This window comes from Pelodiscus sinensis, chromosome 27 (genome assembly GCF_049634645.1).
Source record: "Pelodiscus sinensis isolate JC-2024 chromosome 27, ASM4963464v1, whole genome shotgun sequence".
NCBI classification, from domain to species: domain Eukaryota; kingdom Metazoa; phylum Chordata; order Testudines; family Trionychidae; genus Pelodiscus; species Pelodiscus sinensis.
The window spans coordinates 7,441,321-7,457,832 of NC_134737.1; the positions used below are offsets into that span (position 1 = coordinate 7,441,321).

Consider the following 16,512-nt stretch of genomic DNA (forward strand, 5'->3'; position numbering starts at 1 on the left):
TTCCTAGCCATGAATCAGGAGCCTATTGTGCTAGGTGCCATTCAATCAGAAAACAGTCTCTGCCTCAAAGAGCTTACAATCTACGGGTTATTTATTTTGCCATAAGAATTTGCTTTAATAAAATACCTTTATTTAACAAAAACAAATTCCTAGTCTAATAAAATTGTTTTCACGTTCTGTTAACTAAGCCAACAAAATCCAGTACAAACAGATGCTAAGTCTATTCTCCCTTGCATTTTGGTGCAAAACAAAACAAAAGTTCCTGAAAGTGAAACTGACCATAAGGGCCAGTGACATTGACGTCATTGAGTTTATGTTCCAGTACTCGGATGCTATGCTGAGTTTAGTAGAAATATTGAGAGATTGTAGACATGGAGAGAGCATAACTAGAGAATAGTAAACTGGATTTTAAAAACTCTTTCAGAATAATCCAAGGGGGTATCAGTAAGAGAGGCAGTTGTTTGTTAGCACTGTTCACTTTTAAGTAGCATGTCCATGTTCCTGCAGTCTGATCCTAGGAAATCCTTCGTAATATCCAATACTCAGCTTGCTGATCAGGGGCTACTTTTGTGTACTGGACTATTGTCACAACACTGTATTGCTCCATCAAAGATAAATGCCATATTTACTTCTTATGACGCACAAAACTTGGCACATTATTGCATCTGTCATTGAAGACTTTCACAACTCTGGTTCCAAAGCTGTGATCCCAAATTCTCATTGTTCTGTTACTCACACCTCTGTATATCGTAAGTGGCAATGCCCATTTTTTTTCTAATGTACGAATCATGAAGGTTGTGACTCTCCAATGATCAGTGAGTCAGTATCTGAGCCCAGAATAGAACCTGGATCTCCAATTCACAGCTAATATAAGAGGTATCTGAAATCAATACCACTAGCAAAGGTTTCAGCTTTAACCATGGGTTTCTCACTCCCAGTCTTATGTGCTAATGTTGATGCTGTTGCCTCACCCTGGCTTGGGGCAGCCTGGCTTGATTAACTTCAAAATTTTAATGGGAGTTGGCCATTTTGGAGCGTTCTTCATCAAATGACCCATTGAACATGGTTGCCTGGTTCTGTGCGGCATTCTTTGTGCCATCATCCTGCCTAGTAGAAGCCTGGCTTATGACATCATAATTGTTTCAAAGTAGCATGTGTTATGGAAACTTTAGAGACTTAATGGAGCCCTAGAAGGAAGTCAAGAACCAGGACACCTCTCCTGCATATACAAAATGCCTCATGCCTTGTTAGAAAGGAAAATAGCTCAGCATATAAACGATTTTATTAAAATAGTTATGAATTTGCCTTTAAACTCTTGATGTTCTGATGGCAATGAAGTCAAAAGCTTATCTTCATGATATTGGAGATTTGGGGAATGCTTTAAGTCTGAGGATACATGTATGTAAGACAATATTACTTCTGTACATGGTAAGTACTATTTTCCTATTGCTGGCATTGTATTGGGCTTTCCAGATTTTATTATGGATCATATTTTATACTTTGGGGCTGGAAAAACTCAACTGGAATAATTTCTCTTTGCTGCAGAAGTTGTTTTAAAATCATTTTTCAGTTCTCCCTTCTGCTTGCTAGAGTTTATATTAAAATATTTTGTATCAAAGGGGGATTTCTGTTGTTGAAGATGAGTAGTTTAAAACAAAGTATTAAACTTCTGTTATAGAAATAGGAACCATGTGATGAACAAGGGCTAACCTATTAATAGGTTGCGTTTTCTTTAGCAGCACTTCAGTTCAAGTCCTTGTCCTTGGAGGATTTCATGTATGTGGGGAATTAGGCTGCGAAAATGCTGCTCCTGGAATTTCAGTAATACGTAGGATGAACACTTATGAAAAAAGTCTTGTACTTGTTGGACTACTAACTGCCCATGGCTTATAACTCTGAGTCGGCAGAGATGAAGACCTTGGAAAACAGCTTTATCTGCGGCACATTAGCGTTTGGTTTCTATCTGCCTTTGTGGGCAGCTTCCCTTGAAACAATTACTGTCCCAGAGCAGCTGAAGTCAGCAGTAGCTAAGGTCTTGGTTAGCACCACATCCTGCAGTGTTACCTGTGGCCTGGGCTTCAAGGTAGAGGAGCTATGTCAGGTTGCCCCAAATGGGGAAAGGAGTCATTGTACCTTCCGCAAATCAGACTGCCTGACCAGCTGGATCTGTGGGTTGCTCCATTTCACTGTCCCCATTGGCAGACCATTTGAGCTCAGCTGCCTGACCTCTGAGATGATTGGCGTTGGTAGCCAGGCCTTTATTTTTACGTGGCGGCTTGCCAGAGGCATAATCACCACAGATGATACACTTTTCAAAGCTTTCAAGACACCAAGCTTTGTCATCAAACTCTCCCCCGCCAAAGAATCTGATGCAGGGACTTACCGGTGTGATGTGCAGCTGATGAAGACATTCAAACTCGTCAAGAGGATCTACTTTGGCCTCAGAGTGATACCTAGTAACTTGGTGGATCTGAACTTTGAAAAATCCTTGACTTGGGAGCAGAAGCTAGCAGCAAATGAAAAGGAAGGAAACCAACAGAATGGCACGAGTGTCATAGTACAGTGGCATCACCAGTCTTGGCAAAGAAGGGCTTTGTTGGTGTTCCTGATAGGAATTGGAAGTGGGGTAGCAGGAGGCGTGTTGGTGGGCACAGTTGTCTACTTTTTGCTGCAGGCTCGCAAGAAAAACAGAGCCATAGAGAAGTGAACTGCTTTTTAATGGGGTCTCTTCCTACAAAGGGCTAGCGTAAGTGTTGCAGTAAGCTAACTTAACATCAGTATTTCAAAGGGGTGTAGGGGTGTGTTTCTGATCAAATGAGCTTTAACTATTAAAGCCATCAAATGAGCTCTCATAATGTGCTTGCTTTTAGTTTCATAAGTCTGTGGTAATTTTCACAGGACTTAGGAGCCAGGAACTCCTGAGTCTCAATGATAGTCCTGATGCAGACTTGGGCAAGTTAATTAGAACCCATATTTGCAAAAGAGTTCATTAATTTTGGGTGTTCAAGCCACCTGAGGCTTTAACTTTAGGAGGGTACAGATGATATGGAGAAAACTACTCCTTGCTCACCAGTTCCTATCCTGCTAACTTCTGACTAGTTCAGGATATGCCACAACTGGCTTTTGTAACTGGTTTGCCTGACTCTTCTTCCCTACGTACTGCTGTAGTGAATATAGGGCCTGCCTCAGATTGGAGCTCCATTGTTCTTAGATGCTGTGAAACATCTAGTGAGATAATTATAGAATTGTAGGACTGGAAGTGACCTCAAGATGTCCCCATGTCCAGTTCCCACATGCAAGACAGGACTAAGTATTACCTTGACCATCCCTGACAGGTGTTTGTATACTGTGCTCTTAAAAACTCTCCGTGAAGGAGATTCCACAACCTTCCTAGGCAACTTATTCCAGTGTTTACTCTGACAGGAAGTTTTCCCTAATGTCCAACCTAAACCTCCGTCATTGCAATTTCAGCCTATTGTTTCTTGTCCCATCCTCAAAGATTAAAACAATTTTCTCCCTCCTCCTTGTAACAATGTTTTATGTAGTTGACAGTTTTTATGTCCCCCCTTCAGCTTTCTTTTCTCCCCGACTAACAAACCCATTTTTGTCAATCTTCCCTCAGAGGTCATGTTTTCTAGACCTTCAGTCATTTTTGTTGCACCTCACTCCTTGTCTGGTGCACTGTCTAGTTTTATCACACTGCTTCAGTGATGAAATTCAGTGCTGGGTCTCCCCTGTTTCCTCTATATGTGTGTATCCTCTGTCTTCCCCTTGGGCCTCGGACAGCGCTAAGGCCCAGTCATGCAACAGTGTGGCGCCAGTCAAGCTTTCTTTGCTGGCTAGAATAGGGGAGACTGCAAGCTTTAGCTGGCATAACTGCAATTTTCACCCAAGCTGGCTCAAGTGCTGCTACTCTGAGGCCTTCTCAGCCAGTCAGCAACCACGTCATTTTAAGGATTTTGTAAAAAGGATTTAGTGTTATGCATCTGCTGAAGTCCCTTTTCCTTGTGGTGAGCTCACAGCCATCCCATCTATAGGATGGTTTGGGGCAGCTGCCCCAGGTCCCGTGCTTTGGGGGAGCCATCCCCACCCATCCCAGGGATGGGACAGCCCCGTATGGAGGTTAACTGCAGGGCCCAGGAATGCCTGGGGAATACATTACCTTGGCGGCCTGGTGTGGGGCCCCCCTGCACTCATTGAGGTTGCAGGAGCCACAGGAAGCCGAGCGACCCAACCGCCTGCTCCGCTCCATCGCCATCTCCGAGCTGGGTCGCCCCACTTAACTGGGGTGGCAGGAAGCAGAGCAACCTGGCCCCAGCCTGCTCCTCTCCGCTCCCCTGAGCAACGCAGGGACCGGGGGAGCGCAGTGGGCTGGGGCCAGGCCCCTTTGGTAATATCCCAGGTTGCATCACTCGGGGGGGGAGGACTTCAAGAATGGGGGTGCGGTGGAGGTGGAGCAGGGGCAGGAAGGGGTCAGGACAGAGCAGGGGTGTGGCTTGGGAAGGGCTGGAGTGGGGGCAGAGCAGGGGTGGGAAGAGCAGGGTGTGGGGCAAAGGGTGTTGCGCCCTAGGGATGGTCCTAGTTGAGAGAATAAATCAGGTAGCAATCAACAGTTCTCCTGACAGTGGGATCCACAGAAGTCTCTTCTCACTCTAATCTCTGTCTCTGGTTTACTGTAACAAGAGGGTTTACCCGGTCTTCCTCTCCTCATGAAACCAGCACATCTAATTCAGGGGAAAACTATGACAAGCTTTTGTACTTACATTTGAAACACATTATGTAAAGCCCCACTGGTATTTCTTTACAAAAAGGTGGTATTTTGTGGCAGAAGTGGATGAATACAGAAGTAAACAAGTTCTCCGCAGAGCACTTTCTATAAAAGCCAGTATGACATATATTACATATAAATACACAGTCCCACATCTTCAGCTGGAAGAAATTGGCACAGTTCCTGTTGATTTCTGTGCCTTAATTGCTGCTGGTCATTAAGAGTGCACGCTGCACCCTCTTTGCAAAGTCAGTTCTTTGATTCAACGCTTATATGAAATGATCAGCAGTTACTACTTTTTTTCAATTTCTACTTACTCCACAGGTGGATTTGCAGCAATGCTTCGTCAGTTTAAAGCAGTGACTTTCAAACTACCAGTCAGAGAATGTCAGGCGCTGGGTCTCATTGCTGCAGGGGGATCAGGTGACCAGTGGGGGTGCTAAGGCAGCTCCCTGCCTGTCCTGACAACACAGCCTGTGCTGTGCCCCAGAAGTGGCTGGCAACAGACCCAGCTCCTAGGTGGTGTGTGGAGGGGTGAAAGTGCACAGGGCTCCAAGCACTAGCTCCACACTCCCATTGGCTGGGAACCTGCTGCTGGCTGCTTCTGGGAGCAGCATGATCAGTGGTGCCAGGAGAAGCAGGAAGCTGCCTTAGCATCCCAGCTGACTGGGAGCTGCTCCAAGTAAGCCCCTCCTGTCCTGGCCCTGACTTCTCTCCCTCCCAACATCACCAAAGCCAGAGCCCCCTCCTACATGCCAAAGCTTTCATCCTCAACCCCACCCCAGGGCCCATACGCTAATCAAATGATGTTGGGTCGCGGCATCAACAATTTTCTTCAACACGAGAAAAAAAGTTTGAGAACCACTGGTTTAAAGGACTTCTCTGAAAAATAGGACTAGATTGCAAGCTCAGGAAAAAAAAATATTGTTACCATGCTCAGGGAATAAGAGGGGTGAGGTTTCTTTAATGTACTTGCAGCATTTCCTCTCTTGTAGTAGCCCTGAAAATTGACGGGACTTTGTTAGGTCAAGGATTTACCCATAGTCCTGCAGGACGGTGATGAAAGTAACCTCTGGGAGTTCCTACCACTGGGCTATATAAATGAGGCAACGTCTACACTGCAGTTTTTGCGCAAAAACTCGCTGAGCGTCCACATTACAAGCATGTTTTTGCGCAAGTAAATTTAAATCAGAAGAAGAGAGGGCTTTTTGCACAATAGCAGTTCCTCTTTCTACAAAGAATAAGCCTTTTTGTGCAAGAGCTCTTGCCCAAAAAGGGTATGTCTACGCTGCATTCCTCTTTCGAGAGAGAAATTCAAAAGCAGACAAACGAAATTGCAAATGAAGTGCGGATTTGAATTTCCCGTACTTCATTTGCATAATTGCGTCTGGGCGCTATTTCAAAATACCCTCTTTCGAAAAAAGAAACGCAGTCTAGACGCATTAAGGGTAATTTCAAAAGAAGGGTTTTCTTTTGAAATAACCGTGTCTAGACTGTGTTTCTTTTTTTGAAAGAGGGTAGGGTATTTCGAAATAGCTCCCTGACTCGATTATGCAAATGCAGCACGGGAAATTCAAATCCGCACTTCATTTGCAATTTTGTTTGTCTGCATTTGCATTTCTCTCTCGAAAGAGGAATGTAGTGTAGACATACCCAAAGGTGGGTGTGGATGGCAAACGGGTTTCTTGTGCAAAAACAGCCTATCAAAAGAAGCACAGGTGTACTGGTGGCTTTTCTGTTAATGGCAATCAGAGCTTTCTTGCAAAAGAGCGTCCATGCAGTCTGGATGCTCTCTTGCACAAAAGCGCATCACTTTTTCGATGCACTTTTGGAGTGTGGACGCGCTCTTGCACAAGAAGCCTGCAGTGTAGACATAGCCTGAATGTTAATACAGAGGAAGAGGAAATCAAGGTAACCACTGAGGGTAAATAGAAGACTGAGTACCAGGAAATTTTCTGTGATGTTGATATTGTGATACAATCTCTGGGGGCACATCGCCAAATGCCCATCACATAACTGAAAAAGCACTAGATACTGTAGAAAGGGCATGTCCTGCACGGGCAGAAGGGAGTGGTAGAACGGGTGCTTCTGTATCTGTTTTCTAATAGTCTAGGAGTGTGCATGTGTGTTATCATTACTGAGAATATGGTGTGCTTTGTTGGCTTTCTGCAGGCCTTTGGGGGCACGTGGAGCCAATCACAAACCTGTATTTCACATTTTCTGAGCCCTCTGCCACTCCGGGAAGGTACATTGGAACGTTACACAGTGGTGACTGACAACAAAGGGTTGTACGTTATCCTGCCATCTCGAGATTTGGTCCCATGAGATAGAAGCTCCTGGATGGTGATCCAGTTGTCCAAGATTCTTTTGCTTCTCTTCTTCATCAGCTTCTTCTGACTCAGCTCAATGATACTGAGATCTCTTCTGCCCTCCGTCCCTGCTCTGTTGTCTTCCTTCAGCTGCTCCATCCGGCTTTGCATCACGAACTCCTTTCTTTGTTTCTGCTGCCTGGACAAGAGTAGGTGCTGCCTCCTCTCAGCTTTGTTCCAGTACTTCCCGGTCTTCAGCTCGCTCAAGGCATCATCATCTGTCGTCATTCCTCTGCGTTCCTCCATGATCCGCAGTGCCCTGTTCTTCAGCAGCTGACTCTTGTGCTGTTTACTCAAGGGGCGTCTGTGCCTTTTGCATGTCAGGCTCCACCCGGTCCCTTCGTCTAGTTTGCCCTGGACGGCTTCGCTGCATTGATGTGAGAGCATTGATGACCTAGGCCTGTCACTTAAGCACTCTACTGAGGCGTCTTCCTGCACTAGATTCATGTAACTCACGTAACGGCGCGCATGATACGGAATCACAAGTGCTTTTGGCTCAGCAGCAGCATTGGATGGTGTAAGGGTAACTGGATCTGGGTCCTTCTGCCCTTCTGTTGATTTATCCATATGTGCTTGTTGTCTGACTCTGTTCACTGCATTCTGGGGACCAACTCCCACTCGGTGGCTTGTCCCTTGGCTCATGGTGCTGACTCCCTCCAGTGGAGGACATGTAGCAAGCCATTGGTCTTGCAGGGTGGATTGCTCAGGCCCTTCCTCCTGATTTCCTAGAGCAAGTGGTATTCCCTGGTCTCTATTGAGAGCCTTAACAAGCTGGTATTGGTGGCATTTTCTTTCCAAGATTTCTTGAAATCTCCTGTACTCTTCTGGGCTTACACTGTAGAAACTGGAATCACTTAACTCATCATAGGTTAAGAAATCATCTCTAGCTAGCTCATTCTTTGCCAGTGTCCCTCCAGTACCATGATCTGCCCTCTCCCTCTTCGGTACATACTGGCGTTCAGCATCCATATCGGGTCCCGAAATCTCATCCAGGTGGGTGCTTCCATCAGTACAGCCAACCCCACTGTCCCAGTCATGGGGGAGCAGAAATGTGTGCGCTCCTTCCTTTTCTTCTTCTGTCTAAAAAGGAGCACAGATAGTTTTTAGTTTTTCCTTTTGCAGTTTTCCTACACAGCTAAGAATGAGTCCCTAAGTCAGCTATCAGGAAATGGAAACACAGCACTAAGCTACTGCAGATGAATTGCAATGCATTGCAGACTTCATGGGAGATGGAACATTTGCCATCAGAGGTGGGTTATAATAACTGGGTGAATGGGAAAAGAAAAGATTAATCGAGTCTTGTAGCCAATTATATTTTAATTTGCCTTCTCACTCGCTTCCATGTTATCTTCCTTGCTTTTTATTGAGCAGAATATTGCTAAACTCTGGGGATACGCTCTGAGGTATTTTTATTGAGACTTGCTTGGAATATATAGTTTTTCCCTTGAGAAATTAATTGTGATGCACACCTTCAAGTCCTAGTCTTCTACACAGCTCTGCCAGCACCTCTCAGTCCTGCCTGCAGCAGGCCTTCTATTTCAGGCCTGTATCTCTACTGTGCAAAGCTTGACTAAGCCATAAGACACAGCACACTGGACACTTAGGTGGTCCAGTTTCATTCCTGCCAGGGCTTAGCCTAGTCCTCCAACACCTCAGGAGTTACCTGTTACCCTCTCCGGCCCCCAGGTTTGCTGTGTAAATACATTAGGGGGCATGAGCTTACCACGCTCAAGCAGACGCTGTAGTTATCATTAGGGATGGTGTAACAGCTGCTGAAGCTCCTCTCCTTTTGATGACTGAGGGCCAGTTCCTGAAAGAGAAACAAAACTTGACGTGTACAGAGATGGTTAAGGTGTGACTCAGGGTAAGGCTGAGGTGGCTGATTGGGATTTTTCAGAGCCCCTTCCTCCCCAGCTCATGAGAGGAGCCTGACCTTATTTCATTATTATTTAGTGTTTATATTTGTGTGCCTTGGAGCCCTGGTCACACCCTCAAACCTCTTTAAGCGGAAAAGCAACTATGAAGAGGGAGAAGTGCTACCTCGTAGTCCAACTCGTCTTCGTTTTCCATATCATGAGGTGCAGTCAGCAGGTACCTGGGCTCGTCACCATCCCAATCTTGGGGCAGCAAGAAATTGTAGCTGGACCTGCGGGTAGGGATAAGCCAAAGACAGACAGTGATCCCCTCGCAGCCCGGGGGTGGTCTGTGAATTGGGAAGTTTTTCTTTGGAATGTCAGACACTGAGGCGGTGTAGGGGCTTGCTTTTTGGGTGGGATTGGTCAGGGCAAAAGCTGGATCAGGCTGTCCTAAAGCTACAGGCCGTCACCCATGAGAAACCCGCTCAGGTTCACAGGAACCAAAACCGAGTGAGCAGTCTGCGTGGGAAGCCTGGAAGGCCCAAATCTCTCCTGCCGTAGTGCTTCCGTAACAATGGGCTTTGTTTAAAACAGGGCGGGGGAACCTTCTTTTGGTTGGGGGCCTCTGCCTCACAGAAAAATCAGTTGGGGACCTTGCACAAGTGAGAAGCCAAAAAAAACCCCAAGAACTGGGACAGGGACGGACACCCCCCCACCCCGGGGCCTAATGAGGTCCAGGCTAGTAGATTTTGTGTGCTCCAGTCCCACAGTAGGTGCAGGCTCCCCAGTGTTTGGGGTGGGGAGCCCTGGGCTTCAGCAGCCTGATTCAGGCAAGCTGGGATCTACATCCAGCCCCTGGGCGTGAGGTTCCCCACTCTGGTTTAAATCAACACAGCATTTACTAAGCATGAAAGGATTCAGATGGGGAAGAATTGGTCTTGTGACTGACTAGTGCTGGGCCATCTCTTTTCATGGTGTTCACTGTTGTATCTTTAAATATAGGACAATGGACTTGTGGACCAAGTAATGTTGTGGCAAAGCGAGTACAACAGGAGGGCCAAAGAAAACATGAGCAGCTTTTTCCAAGGCATTGACAAGCCTGCTGAGACACGGGAAGTCGAACAATAAAATTTGTCTCTTTCAAAGTTGTTCAGGGCAAGTCCAGAGGTGAGGGATGTGTAGCAATCCCATCTCTGCTTCTCGGAAGACCCCTAAACCAAACTGAGCATATACCTGCCAAGGAAGAGATTACAGCTTTCTGGGGTGAAATCCTCCCTGTTTGGGTACTGCTTATTCCACCAACTGGAGTCGGTCTGGGTTGCTGCATCAGATGTGCAGGGTGGTTTACAGGAGGGCTTCTCTCTGTGGATCTCCAGCGTGATTTGTTCGTCTGTGTTGTGGAGTATTTCTAGTGCCTCCTGCATGGTGGCTCTGCAGATGTCCTTTCCATTGACCTGTTGGAGAGTCACGAAAGGAAAGATTAAATTTCTACTTTAGTGAGCAATATTCTGACGTTTCACATTTGCCTGCCTCATCTCCTTGCTGCCGGCTGTTCTCTATCTCAGAGCCAGGGCCGGATTAAGCGGGGTGGGGGGCGCTAGCCGGGTAGCTACTCGGGGTGCCAACCTATGGGGGGGCTCATGATTGAAGTGGTAAGGGCGCGCCCGGGTGTGTGGCACCCCTTATCACTTCAATCAGGCGCCCCCCCATAGGTTGGTGCCCAGGGATGGGGCTGCGCATGCGCCGTGCACGCACCCGCTGCCTGGGGAGCAAGTATGGCTCGGTCGGGCACTGCTCAGAACAGAACTGGCTACTGTTTTTGCTGTGACTTTGCTATTCAGAATGAATTTGTTTTGGGGGCTGGTCAGAAAGCGATGCCATTTTAAGATGGCAGACAGAAAGTCTTTCAACAGCGGCTCTATTCCACCATGGAGATAGCGAATGACGTGTTCCCTACGTGTCTGGAAGATGCATTGGGGGTCACTATGAAAATACCATTCCACTAAGAATAAAGGTCTGCACACGGTCTTTCACTGACTTAGTTAAACTGCTGAAAACCCCTCTTGGGACACTTGTTCCTTTCAAAACCGGCTCCTTTGAGTTTAGTTTCAGTCTGTTCCGAAGTGAACAACACTGCAGTAGGCCGGTTTTAATCGGTGTTGAATACATCCACACAGCAGCAGCCATTTGCAGTGATTTAACACCACATCTCAAATGGACCCCACGCAACTCTGCATAGACACAAGTCCTTACATTTGTTTCTCACCTCCCCCAGAATTCTCAACCACAGTTTGACTCGTAGCATTTTCAACAGGGATCTGTGTTTTCTTAGTGTTTTTTTAAAAAAACCCTCAGGAGTTTGTTGCTTGTCTGACTCGGGGGCCCCTACGGAGAAGCAGAAAGACACTCCTCACGTTCCCCTTGCACATCAGAACCTAGGGAGGCTTGGGCTAGTAGATTTTGTGGGCCCCACTAGGTTCTGAGGTGGGGCCAAAAATGGGAGTGGGAGGGGCCTGCTGGGATTGCCTGATTCCGGCTCATGAGGCTCTTACATCCAAGCCCTGAGCATCAAGGAGCCAGGATCCAGCCCCCGAGCCTTAGGCTCTCCATCCCTGGTTTAATTGCACTTGTGAGTGCAAATGCAATCCATAGCACTGCTGTGATGCCTTTGGTGCACATCGCAAGATGTACAAAGGTCTGCCCCCAACCCCTCTTCTCATATGCTATATCCACAAAGGCAGCTCTTGAATGGAAAGGAACAAGAGGGGCTTTGTAACTCAGGTTCCCTCTGTAAAAGCTCCTGCCCCAAAGCGAGGTGCTTGCTCCCGGCTATCCTGTTGCACTGCATCCACCATAGGGCAGAGTGAGTCCCGTGTTGGTCATATTGGGGGCGTGCTGCCACTCTACCCCAACCTGCAGGGGTGGACTCATGCTTAAGTTGGAAGCTAGCAGTTAAACCGGCAAAGAACTTGCTCCCATCTGGACAGGTCTTCCTGGCTATTGTAAACTAAACACAGAGCTTATGTGTTATGGTGTTGGTGAGTGGTGCTTTAGAGATGTAGAGATTACATTGAAGAGACAGACCAAACCATTGTCTCCTTCCCAGATTGAGGAAGTCTCATGGTGGGAAAGGAAGAATAATGTCATTTTGCATCTCAGTAGCAATTGAATGCCTCCACTGCCTTGCAAAGGTGTTCTCCCCTTTTTAGAGATGGAATAACTGAGGCATGTAAAAGCCAACCTTTTCCAAAAGTGTCTATTAATGGTGGGTATCCAGATTTGGGCATGATGGTTCTGATTTTTCAGATGTAGCAAGTCTTGGTTCACTTTGAGCAGCGAGCGTGTTAATTGCAATGTCCTTGCTAGTTTAAATATGTTGGTTAACACAGGCTAGTGCAGATTTGCTAAGAGGAAGATCCCAGAGCCTTTACTAAAGTGGAGATGTAATGTGACCTCCCTGAACAGATCCAAAGTGGGTGACATTCTGAGGGGTACTAGAACTGCTGGCTAATCTTTATCCCCCCTGCATTTGTTAATGCTCTCCTCCTGCCATGCACGTGAATAATGGCCATTCATATGTGCAGGCCATCCCAGATCTAAATGGCTGCACCACGGGAGAGAGAACTTTTTCTGTTCTTAACTTTGTAATGTCCCCCCAAAAAACCCCTTTCCCATTGTTACCTAAATTCCCCCCTCTTTTCCCTTACTGCTGCTATCTATCTTTCTCTCGTGCGCATGTCCAGGCGAGGGTAGGCAAGCTGCTGCTGTCTAAACTTTCTTGTTATGTGGAGTCTTGGCAGGAAGCCCTTTGCAGCACAAATGTTAGCTCCCTGCCAATGCTCCTGATAAATAAGAAACAGTTATCTTTGCCCATTCTAAATTCAGTCATGCTGCATGCAGGAAGGATGTCAGATTTGCTAATGGCATTACCGGGAGCCTAACACAGTAATGGGGCAGAGGCAGCTGTTTAAAGATCACTGCTGTAGATGTTTGTCTGCATTGAATAACTAGGTTGTCTTCACTTTTGGATTTTTTGATCTTTCTCTGTTTGTCAATCCAGTACTTCACTCGTTGGAACTAAGGCCGTGGAAGAGAAGAAAAGACTGTGACAAATCTGGGCCATCTAGGGTTTTATGGATCCCTGTGTCCCTGAACAGCATGGCTGCTCAGAAATTCAGGAGGCAGTGGGGATAAAAGGTGGCTCTTCCTTGACCAAAAACATAGGTTTATACCCTCTGAGCCTAAGAGAATCTCTGTTCTCCATTTACAGCAGGGGTGAGGAACCTAAGGCCCGGGGGCCGGATGCAGCCCCCAGCTTGCCTGGATCCGGCCCCCAAGGCTCAGGGCTCCCCCCCTCCAGCACTGGAGAGTCTGTGCTGGGGCTCCACTCTCCTGCTGTCCCCCTGTGGGGGTGAAGTCAACAAAATCTACTAGCCCAGATCCTCCAGGCTCCAGTGTGCAAGGGGAATGTGGGGAGTGTCTTTCTCCTACTCAGTTGCCTCAGTGAGGGTTTGGGTTTTTTGCTTCTCACTTGTGTGCAGCCCCCAACTGATTTTTCTGTGGGTCGGTGGCCGCTGACTCCAAAAAAAGGTTCCCCAACCCTGATTTACAGGATCTGTGACACAGATGAACAGTTATGATTTCATCCCATAGAAGGCAGCGGTATACGATGCGACATTCTATATACAAATTAATTTTTGAATTCTATGCTGTAGAGAGGGTGTCATGCGATCCCTTGATTTTGGTTCTCCTGAACCCCCAAAACAGAGTAATCCATCTGCTTGGCAGAGAACTTGATTGGGCATTTCTTGCACTTAGTCCAGTGGAGTGTGTGTTCCCTTGAGCACTTCCCCTAGCTGCTGGAATAAACGAAACAATCCAGCTCGAGGCGTCCTGCACGTGTTGGGAGAGATGCCACACATGTCTCAAAGCACCTCACAAAGTAATAAGGAATGCTGTGAGAGCGGCAACTGTGCTGATGCTATTAGGTACTCGGTCACCAGCTCATGGACAGCCTTGGGCACTGATTGTGCAAACCCCCCAGTTTCCAGTGATTGCAGGAAGCGGGAGGTGGGCGGGAGGGAGGAGTGAAATGTGGCATAGGCACTTGAGTGCTTAGGAGTATTTGAATACATAGACTGCCAACTGACTTAAAGCACATACATGTGTACCCCTGCCCTTTAGGGAATGGAACCGTAACTACCCAGTTATACGTCACAGGCCTTCCCTGTTAATGAGAGTCTCCTTTCAATCAAGTAGAAGGGGGCCTATATTCTTTGAAAAACAGGGGAATCTGTTTTGTCTCTGCTGTCTTCAGTGCCAATGGCCCAGGTGTATGGTGGGAGCCTAGTTGGAAGGCTTGCAGGGTCTGGTCTGTAGGGAGATGGGGGGGAAAGACTGTTGGCCAGTGAAGATGCTCAGATAATTTGAGCGAGGTCAGTGGGAACAATTTACATAGCAGAAGTACACTGGGGTTGTTGTGACCATTGTAGCATTTGCCAACGCTTTCCCCTTAGTGTTAGAAAAGGAAATAACCATCTGAAGTATTGTAATGATTTTTGACAATTTTGTGCATTAATTCACTTCTGAATATGTTTATACTCAGTTTCTATTTCCAGTACTAATAGTTTATATGTGAAAGAGGCTTGTGCATAAAGAACTATAGATGCTAAGAATGATCATTCTGCTCCACTTATCACATTTATCCTCAATGGTACGAAAAGCATAGAGCATCTAGCATTGCAGCATTTATTCTAAAGAGTAATAGAGTATTAAATATACTGAATTCAACAGAAGATTCATCTTGGTTATTACAGCAGCAAATGTACAATAGATATGTTGTGAGTAGGCAGCAAATCAAATGCCAAAGATGTAAATGACAGAAATCTATTGTTACAAATGACCAGTGTTCCCTGTAAGCTGTGCTCTTGGGCAGCCGCTCAGGAGAGATTCAGATGCTGCCCAGCTGATTAACAGAGTGCCCCCAGCTAGGTTTTCTGTTTCTACTGGTGGTGCACATAAAAAATATTACCCAGATAAATGGAAAGGGTTAGAGGGAACACTGAAAGTGACGATTCATTTCTTCCACTTGGTGCAGTTATTTTTTTAATATTGCTTCTCTGATTTGATCAAGGTCACTGGAATCAAATCATCTGACACTAAAACCAACGCAGGCTCAGGCTTCTACACAGACATTACCGCAGGGCTCAATTGCATCCACAGAAAGCTGCCAAGGAGGGGGGCTCAGCTTTCATATTTAGACACCAAAATAAATGGCCAGATTCTCCAACACTAGGCCCTGAGCCATTTTGAAAACTTGTCTCCCCCCCCCCCACTTTTGTGGGTGTTTCGCCTTTGAAAGCCAGGCCCTGAACTCTCTTGAAAACATAGCTAAGCATGAATAAGGAGGCAAAAACTAGAAGTTACAAAACAAACCAAGAAATAGAACAACAACAAAAACAACCATGGAGGGAAAATCTAAAAACTCATGTGATGTTTTTAAAATGCCTTTCACCGTTGTTAATAATATAAGCACTGCCATGTGATATGGATACTGGTGTCCACAGAGATAACAAGATAAACGGCTAATTTTAAATCGGATTTATTTTTGGAAGCTGCAATTCTGATCGCTAATTTCAGCCTCAGTGAAATAAATGCACTTGGCTGAACTAAGAGGAAGGGTTCCCTGTATGTTGTTGATTTGAAGCATCATCAGTGCAGAGAATAGATTCTACCATCTGTTGCATCTCTTGGCATTCAGGATTTACTCACATGGAAGCAAAGATAATTTCTTTGTACCTTAATTCGGTCCCAAGAGGAGAAGAGGAAGATCATGTTCCAGCCGTTCCTTTTTTTGCGGGGGTGGTTTTGTTGAGGTTGGACTCCTAGAATCTTCAAAGCCCTGTCCAGTTCTCTCCCTCGGTCTCTGTCCCAAATTTCTGAGCTCACTCAAATGAGCAATCCTCCCATTCTCTCTCTGTGTCCCTTTCCTTTAAAAGGGTGGCACTTGTTTATGTTTCCAGTGGGATAGGGACCTTTCATTACTGCCCTTTGACCAATCCCAGGGCTAGTTTGTCTAAGCCTGTTGGCTTATTGTGGAGACGGGTTGTTTCTCCTTAATGCTTTTTCAGTATGGAGTTTATTTATTTTGGTCTCTGCATCCTGCTGAGGCCGGGGGATGGGTGGTTTGATCCCTTTACTTGCCCATTTGGAATTCACAAAGCAGCACTTGTGTAGGAAGTGATTAACGAAATCTCTGTTGAGAAGCTGAGCCTGGACTTCAGTAATCTTTTGGGATCTAGAGGGCACTGTCCAGACTGTTGAGTCCACAGCAAACATCATAGAATTAAACCAGTAATCAAACAAAGTTGGGAACCAAGCAATCCTCTAAAATGTCCTTGAAAGTGGTGATTTTTGTTTTTAGGTAGGATACAAATCACGGCTCTTGATTTCATGACGACAAAGCAGGCTCCTCTAGACTCCTAGCTTGAACAGTTACCGAAGGCGTTTGCTCGAACTA

At 46.2% G+C, this 16,512-nt stretch overlaps 3 protein-coding genes across 3 annotated transcripts in view; 2 read left to right on the forward strand and 1 right to left on the reverse strand.

Moving 5' to 3' along the window:
- The window catches only part of RBBP5 (RB binding protein 5, histone lysine methyltransferase complex subunit), a 118,398-nt gene that overhangs the window by 20,902 nt on the left and 80,984 nt on the right, over positions 1-16,512 (forward strand). The window lies entirely within an intron of this gene.
- On the forward strand, positions 97-2,852 carry TMEM81 (transmembrane protein 81). Its single transcript, XM_025189664.2, has 2 exons — positions 97-1,428; positions 1,740-2,852. Exon 2 carries the CDS (start codon positions 1,883-1,885, stop codon positions 2,705-2,707), a length of 825 nt encoding a protein of 274 aa, XP_025045449.1. The 5' UTR covers positions 97-1,428; positions 1,740-1,882; the 3' UTR covers positions 2,708-2,852.
- On the reverse strand, positions 6,829-9,207 carry LOC102460472 (uncharacterized). The gene is made up of 3 exons (XM_006133066.4): positions 9,178-9,207; positions 8,861-8,947; positions 6,829-8,217 (listed from the first exon to the last, which is right to left on the reverse strand). Exons 1-3 carry the CDS (start codon positions 9,205-9,207, stop codon positions 7,027-7,029), a joined length of 1,308 nt encoding a protein of 435 aa, XP_006133128.2. The 3' UTR covers positions 6,829-7,026.